Source organism: Typopeltis vanoorti, chromosome 21, assembly GCF_054136105.1.
Source record: "Typopeltis vanoorti isolate ZY-2024b chromosome 21, IOZ_Tvanoo_1.0, whole genome shotgun sequence".
Lineage (NCBI taxonomy): Eukaryota > Metazoa > Arthropoda > Arachnida > Uropygi > Thelyphonidae > Typopeltis > Typopeltis vanoorti.
Window position 1 is genome coordinate 17,459,121 of NC_143569.1, and position 14,129 is coordinate 17,473,249.

General features: G+C 35.2%; 1 protein-coding gene across 2 annotated transcripts in view; it reads right to left on the reverse strand.

The window, feature by feature from the left end:
• The window catches only part of LOC150094651 (oxidation resistance protein 1A-like), a 308,638-nt gene that overhangs the window by 36,821 nt on the left and 257,688 nt on the right, over positions 1 to 14,129 (reverse strand). For both annotated transcript variants that reach the window (XM_090411008.1, XM_090411009.1), the window contains one exon: positions 4,072 to 4,224. In XM_090411008.1, coding sequence (XP_090267134.1) covers positions 4,072 to 4,224 — 153 coding nt within the window. The remainder of the gene's footprint in view (positions 1 to 4,071; positions 4,225 to 14,129) is intronic.

Below are 14,129 nucleotides of genomic sequence, written 5' to 3' on the forward strand. Positions count from 1 at the left end.
AGAGTCTGATGACTCATCTCAAAGGCCCATACAATAAATGCCTATCATAACTCTCCCACCTACTAAGCACTCACAACCTATTCTGGCAAACCATTCTATTAATTCATTCATCTCTCCAACTAAAAAAAAAAATCATCTTGACAACCTTCTTAACCACATCCTTACTCAGTTCTAGGAATGATCCCTTGTTCTGTTTCCTTCAGCACATGAAAAATTTTCTCTACATTAATCCTAAAAAAAACTTTTAGTAACATACATTTCTATTTCTCTCCTCTTTTCCAACCTACAAATTCTCACTGGAAATAGTGGACTCTTTCCACTATTTCCTTAATCCTAAGGAAACCGGTAACTGGAACTGTTTGTAGTTATCCAGATGTTTATATCACTGCTCTATAAAGAGCAATGATAACTTCCTTATCTCTTCTTGTTAGTGTTCTTCAGAAACACAAGTAATCCTTTTGAGCTATTTTAGCCACTACTGCAATATACCCTACAAACTTCAACTCCCCAAACCTGTAGCTAGAATTTCCTGAAATACAATTTTGTCATTGTAATAGGAGCAGGGTTGATTTCCATCAACCTTGCTCCTATCCATATCACCAACTTCATATCTTTCCTCATTTGCTTCAATTTGTTCCACATGGTACCTTGTCAAATGCCAACACAAAGTCCAGCAGTAATTTTCTCACTTATCCAACTCAATCATGATTATTATAAATAAGCAAGTAAATTACTACGGCATGATCTACGTTTACAAAGTCCCCCCCCCCCCAATTCAAACACACAGAGTAATCATTATTCTTAATCTACCCAATTCCTGAATTTTATCTTTGACTAACTTCTTCAATACCTTTTACCATCCACCACTCCCAAGATATTGGTTGATCTATAATTTGCTACTCGTCTTGGAGCCTCTTTCTGCAAAGCTATTTGTTCCTAACCATCCAGTGAAAACTAAATTAAACAGTTCAGTCATAAGTAATTGTAATTCCTTTGCACATTCTTGTAATATGCAGGCTGATAGTCCATCCAATTTCATGTTGCTTCTGCCAACTCCATCCATGGCATAAACTTTCTTAATGTTACCCTTTAAAGTACTGGAGAGTACTTGCTTGTATTTACCACATAGCAAAAAACTCTTTGGTATTTCCTTTGGCCTGCTTGGCTGATTTCCTCTCATAATCTGATTTTGTCTTAACATGCTAGTCACCTTTCTTACCTGTACCACATACTGCTCCTGAGTTTGCTGATTACTTTTCTCCTTATATACCCTTACAACCTTTTCTTCTGCAGCTCCTGTTTATTGATACTACCTACTCATCCATCTAACGTCTACACGATTTATCCTCCTGACCTTAGTATACCATCTGATACTGCTTCCTTCAGACAATCACTGACCATATATATTCCATGCACTACTAACTTCTCTTGCAGATTCTTATGTGGCTAGTTCCCAGTCACATACAGAAAATATAGGGTAGAGGTAATACAGTTCTTGGCAAACAAGTTAACTTGCATAGAAATCAAGAAAGTGAGAACATGTTAAAATTATGATCTCATATAACATCAGAATTCTTATTTGAATAACAATATATATTTAGTGATAACAGCATAAGTCTGCAATGTTTCACTCTGCTTACAAAGTATGTCACAATCACTTACCTACAATTCTACATATACCTCTTCTCAACTGAAAAATTCCATGGTTTATCAACCTCTCAAGTCAAGACTGCATAATTATTCTTCCCAATAGAAGTAATGTGGCTAGCTTGGTTATGGATAAATCCTATGATGCTATCACCAAATCAGCACTCTCAAAACCCCAAATCCACTGCTTTTTCATGTAATTATCTCTTAGCAAGTGTAAAAATTCCATTTCTTTCTTCTCATGTGATCTTTCCAACTTTCAATACATTCCTGTAGTTGAAGTTCCCCCATAATAATTTCTCAGCCTGCACTCATCATGCTAAGTTGCGAATGCATGTCATCTACACTGCTTGGAAAGAAGTCACTGGTCACCATAATGTGAGGAACAAACAGCCATGGCATCCACCTTAATAACATGTAGGACCTCCTTTCAATGCAATGATTGCAGCAATCCTATGGGCATACTTTCCACAAATCAAACAATAGCAATCAATGGGAATTTGACCATTCCTTCTGTAGGCATGTAATGAGGTCCTAGGCAGATGTTTCTTGACCTCACCTGATGCTCCAATTCATCCCACAGATGTTCAATAGGGTTCAGATCAGGGCTCTGTGGAGACCAAGTGTGGTGATGTTCATGTCCACAAACCATGCAGCTATAGCAGCAGCCTTATCACACGGTGCATTGTCCAGACTGTTCAGACAATTCTCAGAGTTCAATGTTCGTGGCTCCACAAACAGCGATCCGAGGCCAAACCAGGAAAAACAGGACCATACAGTCACCACCACCAACTCCAAATTTCATAGTTGAGATTATGCCCTCTGGTAAGAGATGTTCGCTTGGTATTCACCACACTTGTCCATCTGCTCGGCAGAGGGTGTAGCATTAATTCGCCACTCCATAACACAGCTTTCCAAGCTTCCATGTTCCACTGTACATTCTTTGCATTAATGAAGACAATACTGCATGTTGGTTTGGGTAATGTGGGGCTTGCATATTGCGGTTCTACTATGAAAACCCATGTTGCGAGCTTCGGTTCTGAATATTTTTGTGCAGATTCATTTTCTAGTTGATGCCCAGAACTCCACATTTCAACGTGTTAGCCGAGGAATAGCAGTTTTTACATTTTATTCTTCATAGCACCCTACAGTCACGTTTGATGATTGTGGTGGGTCATCCACTGTGGGTATAACTTGCAGTTGGTTCCCTGAACTTCTATCTTAGCAAGCTATTGCTGATTGTTGACTTGGGATGGCCCAATTTGTCAACATTTTGCCAAACAGATAGGCCTGCAACATGGCATTCTATCATAACACCTCTTTCAAACTCCGTCAGTTCCCTTCTTGTGGCCATTTCACCCAGAGGATATGATGCTCCCAATGACTTGGGAGCATCATATCTCCAATTTATACCACATACTATTTACCATTTATTACAAACAAAACTCGTTAATGGCAATAAGCACCTAACTCATGGGGCTGTCTGTTGACTTCTTTCCAAGTGTTTATCTTCCCTTGCATTCTAACAACCAACTGAATATTTTGTCCTGCTATCCTCTATCTCATACCAGATTACCTCGAGTGCACTGCTTTCCACATTTGTCTTCCTGATGACCTGTTACTGTTTTGGCTGTAATTCATCTGTTATTATCAGCACTACCCATCCTACTTCCTATCCTTCTTGAAAATACTATATCCTCATATTCTATCTACAACTACCTGTAACTACATCATCTCAGCTTTATCACTTGTCAGACATTTCTGTGATCGTTCAAGCGTATACTTTGTCCTGTGAAGAATTCAATGTAAGAGTGCTATTTCTCTCATGATGTCTTCTTCATTCTCTTGACCTTCCACTATTGCAATTTCATCAGCAACTTTAATAACCAACATGTTCACACACTCATAAAAAATAAGGAATCACCACAAATTGCCTCACTATTAAATCAATTTGAAAATACATGCTTATCATTCTGCTTCATTCACACACTGTGCTATGGCAAAATCCATTTAGTCCACAATGATGCACATATTCTTAAATCAAAACTGTGTTTTATTTTAATATAGCTATCCTTTGATGAGATGAAAATGAAAGAGTGATGGTTCTTTTACCATATGAAAAAGTGGACACTATTTAAGAAAGACAAATCTAGTTGACAGCTAGAGAAATATGATACTGAAACTTGAACTGAATATTAGACAAAAAATAGTGACTTGATTCAATTGGCTGTTTTGAAGATGTAAATTCAACATAGCAAGAGTGAATTTAATGTGTCTACAGTTAATGAGAAAATAAGGAAGTATGTTAAATATATATGTAACAGTGTAAAAAAGTAGAGACTGCATTCTACTAACATCACTGAAACACTCAAAAGCAATTTTTTTAAAACTTTTTTGTTTTACAAATTAATAATATATACATACCTCACCACAAGTATTTAGGATGACTAATAGGATGGGTGAGTCAAAATTAGACATTTCTCTGTAGAGAGTCTTCAGACTGAAGCCATGCTTGGAGGAGCTATAAATTAAGGTCCATGGATAACCCACAGCTCTTGGTGGCAAGTGTTTACAGAGCTAAATGGAACAAATATATAAGTTATAGTCTGCAGAGGATAGATCAAAATATAGATACTAATATTTCACACACTGTTTCTTAATATCAACTAAGAAATATAAATTTTATCCGTTTGAAGCCAAATTTACTTTTAATTAAATGTATACATGGTAGATGTATATACTAAAATATGTGCTGATCAGACATGAATCTGAAGGATAACTACTAAACTCATTAAAAATATCCCATTATGTAAAAAAAGTGAAACAAGTGCTAAGAAGCAAGAAGGTTGGCTGCAGATCACAAGTGGCTGCCTCACTGACATTGTTTTCACTGCTTAAATTCCCCTCTGAAGTTTGAATAGTATAATGGAAGCAATACTAAACCACTAATAATAAGATAATTTGGCAGCCTGAGTAGATTGTCTCTCTATTTACCAACAGCCTGTGGATTTGAATCCCACTGTAGCATGGACATACTGTTAACATCTGATGGTAGACAACTGCCAGATATGAGACCCCTACAGCAATCCCTTGATTAATGTGCCCCCCAATTAGTGCGTCATTTTTTTTGCATACCCAAATTAGATTAGTGCACCTATATACATCTTAAAAATATGTTACAGATTTAAAAAAAATTTTTCTCAATACATTTTTTATGGCTAACTATTTTAAAAGATTACCCACTAGGATGAAATAATTTAGTTACCAATTTAAAACATTTTAAAAAATTATTTTTAATGGCATTTCCATGTACACTGTTCCAAATTTACTGCTAAAATTTATGTCATCTGCAAATTACACAGCATTTTGCAGATCATATCTCATGCCTCCTTTGCAATTATTTTCCTTACTTTTTTTTTATTTTAAAGTATTTTCCAAAATTTTAATCGTGAATAAAAGAATTAGTGAGCAAAAAAGTGGAAGTGTGAGATTCAATAAGTAATCTCATTGGAAGAAAAACTTTAAATAATAAAAAGAAAAATGAACAAGGCGAGTCCAGAGCAAAGATAGGACAAGAACACAAAAATGGGTGAATGGGCTACAAGAGCAATTTTAAGCAAAGCTGCTGAATACAAAGAGAAAGATAAGGCTGCTTCAAGTTCATCATGCATGCACTCAAAATCAAAGTATAATGAATGAATTAGAGAGACTTCTTTCTACATGGATTGAAGATTGTAACCAAAAACGGATCCCGCTAAGCACTGACATTAAATCAAAAGCATTAACCACCTTACCGGCCATTATGGATCAAATATGCATCCTCATATATTTCTATGTAATATCAATGGTATTACAATTTTAACATGCACTTCGCATCCATGGAAACTTGGACGTATATATACGTCCTGGCATGTAGCATGGTTAAGTCTCTTTGCAACCTTGACAGAAAGGGGCTATCAATTCAATGATGGAAAAGAAGAATTCCAAGCTAGTGCTGGGTGGTTTGAGCATTTCAAAAAGAGAAATAACCTACATAATGTTCTAATCACAGGCAAAGCTGCAAGTGCAGATAAGGAGGTGGCCGCAAATTATCCAGAGATTTTGAAGAAAATTGTCGAAAGGGGAGGGAGGGCTACTGTAGCCAACAAATATTTAATGTCAATGAAACTGGTGTTTTAGTAAGCGAATGCCTTCGAAGAGTTTTCTGTCCAAATCACAGAAATCTCCGCCTGTTATAAAGTGGCAAAATCAAATTAAATTACTGCGCAATATGCAAGCTGTTTGGAAGCACATTGTGCAAATGATTTTAGAGGCTTTTCAAATGAATCTAAGTTAATTAAATCTCATTCTGAGAAATCAAGTGATTCCAACCTGCTAAATTTAGATGCACAGTGGGAAGATCCTGAAGAATATGAAGAAATTTAATCACTGACAAGCCCAAAGAGATTTCACAGTAACAATTAAAAATATTTGTACAATCGAAATTTTTAGGCAGCAATGCTTAGAAGCTGACCCTGGTGAAGAGAGAAGCAGTAAAATTTGCAAAAGAGTAGAAGAGGCAATAGGGCCATACCGTCAGTTATATGAGAAAAAAAAAAAAAAAAACCCCGCCAAACTATGTTAGCTCAATTCTTTGTTAAGAAGTAGAAAAGTAGAATAATAATTTTATATTCTGAATATGTTTTGTCTTTCAGCTTCATGGTTTTCCTTTAACTAGGCCCTAACACATACCCTAATTCTTTTATAAAAAAAAAATTAAGGGTCAAAAAAGAAATTTGAGGAACGAATTATACTTTTTTCCTAGGTTATTATATTCAATTAGTGCATTTTCGATTAAATTAAAGAGCGCATTAATAGAGGGATTGCTGTAGTTTGCTTGGTACATGTTCAACCCGAAATGTCCAAATGTTGTCTTTTTCATAAGTGAATTCATGATGAGCAAGAGATTATATTGTTGTGTCCCAATTTACAATTATTATCCTATCTAGTGAAATTATGCTTATCTATGTTCAACTATTATCTATGCACGAGATATCACCCAAAAATACAAATATTTAAGTTATTTCTCCCCTTATTATGCTGCGTCTTTTGGGACATTTAGTTTGAGATATTAAATACAAAAACGAGGAGCAATTACTAAAATATGTCTGAATGTGAAACAATATTGCAGTCGTGACACTTTATCTCGTTATTTAACACATTATATTCCCGCGTGATTAGGTTCGTACGTTTTTCAAGTGGTGCATTGGGCAGCAATTTCAGACAACTGTTTTATCAATGAACAAAGGTTTATTAAACTCATTAGTATAGTACAATTCAATTTCTAACATGATTCAATTCAATACTAAGAAAATATTTACAAAATAACATTAGCTAATCACAAGTATTTGGCTAAGATCCTATATGGGTATTACGATCATGCCGCCATAACAAATTCAACACATAAAATCCTATGTATAATCCCAGATCTATTAACACCTTAGTTAACCCTATACTAGTCTGAATATACACTATATGCTGTAGCACATGGACATATATGATCAATTCACTCTATTTAACTATCCAAAACTATGTAGATTAACTTATCCTTTTACTGTACTAACACATAACTTTGACATTTAAAACTTTCCTATAAGTTGCAATACACACATGCAAAAATCTCAGGACACATAATTACTTATATAATATTAATAAGCATACTTTCATTATAATCAGTCATGTACTAAAGTCCTAGTATAAATTTCCCCAGTCTCTTCAACAGTTCAGTAATAGAATAATGATAACAATTACAGACGATTTTCAGTTAACACGAGATTTTACAGTACCTTTTTCTCGAGTTTTCTATATTGGCCTCTACCTTTTTCCGATTGAACTATCCTGGTATGATCTCTCCTATAATCTGTTACTCCTGAGTTCTTTTGGCATTGAACTGTGCTTATGCGATCTTAACTTTTCATTCTTGAATTAAGGACACACTTTTAGAATCATCTATACAATGGCTGTGAAACTCACCACATGTACACCAACTTCTTTACAGATTTCCTTTTCACTGGACGATGAAACACAGATAATACCTTCTTTCCTTTGGCTAAATGGCATTCCTCGCTTCTTACCATAGGAAATACGGAATCGAAATCCCGCTCACTTTTGTTTCCTTGTTGGGATGACGGAGATATAACTCCTATCCCGCCACTCAGGAAAACCACGTGAAACCTCTACGAAGGAGCTCGTGAAGAAACTATCCGGGGGAAAAAACGTCTTTGGGGGGTTTCTAACCCTTTTATACCTTGACACCTAATGGCACCTTCTTTAATTTCTTTTCTCTGCCCCTTACTTGATTCGACTTCACCGACCAATTAGGGTGCGTTTTTCAGCCAAACATCCTTTGGTCGGCGAGCCCGTGATGATGTCTCAAATCTGGGAATTGACCCTGAGCCATAGTCTATTTTTTTTTTTTTTTTGCTAGCCTCTAAATTAATCCCCCTTCCAAATTTTTAAGAATTTACTTAATATTTTAATCTCTAGCCTCTCACATACAATTTCTTATGACCAATCCTTTTCTGTCTTACTTAGCTAATTTTTTTTTTATATCATATCACAACACTAATATATTCCTTCTTTTATTAGTTAGTTCAACAAAAACCTTTTTTATTGTATATTTTTCTTGGATGCAAGAATATTTTTCTTTCTTTTAAATAATTCATCTATTAGCTTTTATACAGGGGTTTTATTTTATTTTCTCTTCATGTTACACCATGATAACTGGAAATTCTACATTCTTAAGGTATCAGGGTGTAACAATATGGCATTGAGATGGATTTTTGTTATAAACTCCTATTTATGTAAGACACAAAGAATGGAGAGGGGATGATACACAGTTCTTGGCAAACAAGTGAACTTGCCTAGAAATTCACAGTGGGTTTTTCTTTACGATGACGAAGAAAGCTGCAGAATGAAAATGACAAATGCTTAAAATGATTACATTTTCTATGATAGCAGAATTCTTACTTCAGTAACAATATATATTTAATGATAACAGTATGACTCTGAATATGCAACTAAGTTTGGGAATATATTAATACACAAGTCACACTGTAGAAAAATATACATGGATCAAACTTATGAAACCTTATTACTTGCAGAACTTTTGGCCAAGTCACTTAGTCACCTTTAATGCTAAAGATCAGATTATAGAGAGAATAGCTAAGTATACAATAAAGCATTTTAAGTTAAAATGCACAATAATTTGTATCATATTATAGGTAAAAAGCTCAACAAGAGTCTAATAGGAATTGCACAAAATACGCCACTTCTCTGTACTTCCATTCACTGTCTTCCTTCTGTGCCTATGTGACCTCTCAGGAACAACAAATCACATCCATAGCTTTGCTGATGATAGTACACTCCATTATTTTCATTTTACGAACTTGTATTGCACAATCATTCCAAACTTAATTAGCATACTCCCTATAACCAATGCCTTAAATTCAAAATCTTGCCATTCTTCAGTAGGGTGCAGATACTTGTGAACTTCAATGCTAAGTAAATAAGTCTTGTTTTATTCCTAGCAAGGAAGATGCAATTTCTCTTCCACTTACTTTTGATAACACACAGTTCTCCAGATAAAATCACAATATTTTTTGGTTGGCTTACTCATCCAGCCTTTCCAGGCACAAGACACATCCTCTTTACCCTCAAAAAAAAAAAAAAAAAAAAAAAAAAACTATTATTTTCTGCCATGCTACTAAAACTGCATAAATGCTGTCCAGAAGAGAGCGATTTGATTGAAAACTTCTCTGAGATTCACCCAATCACTTTTTTCATAGGCATTTTTTACTGCCTTTTTCTGTAAGTGTTGTTTCAGCCTGCTTAATACATTCCTGTACTTTCTTCAAAGTCAACATCCACTTGTCCAGTTTTTGAACTTCCCAAACCAATTTCTTTTTCTCCTCTTTCATTGTATTCACCTATCTTTTGGAAGAGCCTCCCATTTTTCGAAAGGCTATCAACACCAGCTGTTAAAGAAACAACAGAATCCTTTCTTTCATGCTTACACAGTGATCAGAATACATCATGAAAATTATGGAAACAACTACCATGTAAGAGCAAAATTTTAGTTTAATATAAACCATATGTAGATTGTAGTGTAGCTTATTATGACCATTTTTTCTTGACCACTAGTATTAATAAATTAAAGACTTAATTCGGTATGTTAGTCAAGTAAATAATTGTTTAATATCCGACTAGTTTCACTGACTAATATCTGTCAGCATTTTCAGGGATACATTGGTAAGCAATGAAAAGTAACAAAAACTAGGAAACTAACCGACAATTCTAAAATTTATATAAAGTTATCACTGTGCGTGATACAGTATGCATGTCACAAGTACAACGTTTTATTTGTTGAGATATTTATTGTAATTTTCATGCAAGTTCATTTCTTTTTGGTTAAATGATCTAATTAGAGTTTTCCATATATCTGGTAGGACTAGGCCTCGATTCTTATTTAAGTTGCCTGTTGAACAGGTGACTGTAGCAGCTTCTTTGAATGTTCTGGAATGGTAGTTCTCTTCTATGTAGGGCATATGACTCGTATCCCATTCAATGTTATGGTTGGTAGAGGCAAAGTGGGAAGAAAGGCCTGATATATCTTGTCTGTTATTCCTTACATAGCCTATGTGTTCTTTCTTTCTTGTTTCAAAATTTCTAGATGTCTGTCCGATGTAATTGATGCCGCATGAACAGGGTATGCTGTAAATTCCAGAGTATTTGTAGAAAGGATGGCTATCTTTCAGGGATCTTATTAACTTTTGAATGGTCTCAATAGGTTTGAATAAAAGAAGAACTAATGGATTATCTAAACAAAATTAATTGCTTCCACAACACTATCTACTTTACATTGGAACTAGAAAAAGATAATAAACTTCCATTCCTAGACGTTCTTATTAAGAAACAAACTGAGAATAGCATCAACCTGTCGGTATATAGAAAATCTACCAACACTGGACGCTACCTCCATTTCGACTCATCTCACCACATATCCCAGAAACTTAGCATTATCCATATGCTTAAAAAAAGAGGCTATACAGTGTACCACAGACCCTGGCGACTTACAAGAAGAATTAATGAAAATATCCAGAGATCTATCCCTAAATGGCTACCCTACAAGACTCATCAACAAGATTCTCTTTAATGACATACCACAAAGACAACAAGATGAAACCCAATACATCAGCTCTATAACAATTCCATTTGTTAGTACCATATCCAAAAAATTAGCTCTTCTTCTAAAACAATACAATATCAGAGTAACCCTTCAAACCTATTGAGAACATTCAAAAGTTTATAAGATCCTCGAAAGATAGCCATCCTTTCTACAAATACTCTGGAATTTACAGCATACCCTGTTCATGAGGCATCAATTACATCGGACAGACATCTAGAAATTTTGAAACAAGAAAGAAAGAACACATAGGCTATGTAAGGAATAACAGACAAGATATATCAGGCCTTTCTTCCCACTTCGCCTCTACCAACCATAATATTGAATGGGATACGAGTCATATGCCCTACATAGAAGAGAACTACCTTTCCAGAACATTCAAAGAAGCTGCTACAGTCGCCTGCCTGTTCAACAGGCAACTTAAATAAGAATCAAGGCCTAATCCTACCAGATATATAGAAAACTTTAATTAGATCATTTAACCAAAAAGAAATGAACTTGCATGAAAATTACAATAAATATCTCAATAAATTATGCGTATTGTATCACGCACAGTGATAACTTTATATAATTTTTAGAAATGTCGGTTAGTTTCCTAATTTTTGTTACTTTCCATTGCTTACCAGTGTATCCCTAAAAATGCTGACAGATATTAATCAGTGAAACTAGTCGTATATTAAACAATTATTTACTTGACTAACATACCGAATTAAGTCTTTAATGTAGTGTAGCTTGTTTCTTTGTATGATGACCTTAATGTGAAGGTCGAAACGTTGAGCATTTATTTTGGTTTATGTTAAACTAAAGTTTTACTCTAACATGGTAGTTGTTTCAATAATTTTCATGACGTAAACAACAGAATCCTATATTCTTTAACATCTTGCCAACATCATGGCAGTGATGTGCTATAGGTTTTGTAACCTTTCATGCAAGGATTGATATAAATAAAAACCCACAAAAGTGTCAACTCATCACCAAAATCTTTATATGTACTCTCAAGGGCATACAGGATAATATGAAAGTAATCATGCCAACTTCCATCAAATTAATTTCTTTCTTATCAGATACCATATTTCATCCTTTAAGACACATGGAACTATATCAATACACTTAGATCTTGGTCTTTTTCCTGCCATTAAACACATTTTTCTAATCTTTTCTTTCCCATTCTGTATGCCAGCCTGGCTGGCTGAGTGGTTAGCATATTCACTCTCCAGCCAAAAGGATGCGGGTTCGAATCCCACCATGAGCATGGATGTTTGCGATTTTCTGTGCAAATACTAGTGGTGGTGGTGGTGGTAGATGGCGTCGATGTAGTTGCGGTCAGTTGATGGATTGAATGGTGGAGACAGTTGTAGAGCAGGTGCCTTCCCTGGATGAGCCTATGGACTTCCTGGAGGTGTTAATAATAATAATAATAATAATAATAAATGACTATAGGTATACTGTAGATTAGCTCTGCTCACACATTCTCAAGAATGTTGAATGCTAACAACATCAAGTTCCTTCCTAATATTTTCAATTTTATTATGATTCTGCTATTAAAGTCATCTGTTCACTCCTGTAATTTTTCTCTGAACTCTTATATCTGCAGCTCTAGTCATTTATGAACTGTTTTATTTCTTAAATTAAACTTGCCAAAAAATTATATTCTTGTTAATCATTTATCCAAGTGTAAGCAAACCAAGTTTGTATGTGAAGTTATCTTCACAACTACGCTATTCGTAAAACAGAGGCTAATGACTTCATGTTAAGTGCCTCAGTATCCTCAAAAGCAGAGCACACATTCTTTTAGGTTTGCATTATGGGAAGAACCACTAGACAGATCAGTTGCAACCTTTACTGAGGTCTCATCCGTGGGAGCCAAATCCAGAAAAGACATCAAGGTTAAAGTAATGCAGAAGTCATATATGTCTCATATGTTTTATTCATAACTCACCTCCAAGATTTGTATGTTAATACTGGTAGCACTGTCTTGTAAACTGCTAGTTTAGTGTTGCAACTAATTTCTATCTTATTCCATATAAGTTTATTCAGCTGGTTCCCCACCATACAAGTTTTGTTTATTCTTTTGTCTATATTCATATTGTTTATTTTATGTTATATAATATACTTTGTATGTTATAGTTATACTTTTTGGTGCAAGTCCTGCAATTGTGGTTTTAAGAATTCAAAAAAAAGATGCAGTAATGTTAGGAAGAATATTCTATAGTTTCCAGCCAAGAAAGAGGTAGATTGATTCAGTGACCTCCTTACCATCGGCATTCCTTAAAATCATTCTGCCGTGTACAGTTTTTTTTTTGCTTTCAGCATATTTAAAGAACTGTTTGGGATTCTCTTTAGCTTGCATAGCTAGTTTCCTTTCATAATCCGCTTTTGCTTTTCTTACCACACTCATTACCCTTCTGGCCTGCAGGTCACCTTTCTCTTTAAATTCCCTCCACAGTTGTTTCTTTTTTTGCAGCTCAAGCTTAATGGTGTTATTCATCCATTTAACCCCTACTCGTTTTGCTATTCGGACCCTAGGTATACAATCAGCCTTAACCTCCTGTAAATGCTCCTTGACCACTTCCCATGCTCTATAGACATCCAGCCCTTGAAGTTTTACATGCCATGGCACTGAACCAAGCAATCTCCTAAGCTTGTCATACTTGCCAGCACGGTAATTCCACATATACCCTGTCTTAATCGAAAATTCCACACCTTTAGCCACCTCCCAGGTCAAGACCTTATGATCACTTTCACCAATAGGTGGCAATGGTCATATTCATTACAGTCAAATTCTCAGATGCTATTACCAGATCAGGCACTCTCAAACTCCCTTGTATTTTCTATTACATGCTGTCTCAGATAGTTATCCATTAATAATTGAATAAAATCCAGTTCCTTCCTCACATGTGTCCTCTCCTACTTCCAATCAATGCTACTATAGTTGAAATCCTCCATAATAATTTTTCTCCTTCCACTCATTTCATCAATTTGTTTATGCATACTATCTCCACTATCTATTCCATCACCTGGTCTATAGTAGCACCTAACTGTATATTTTGTTCTGCTAGTCACAATCTCACACCAAATAGCCTCAAATGAGCTCTTTTCACTATCCTGCAATACAACTTCAATTCCCCTTGGCTGCAGTTCATCAGCTATCATCAATAACACCCCTTCCCCCCATTTCATTCTCTCTGTCCCTCTTAAACACACTATAACCTACACATTCTATCCCACTAACTATATCCTCTTCTGTCAGCCATGTTTC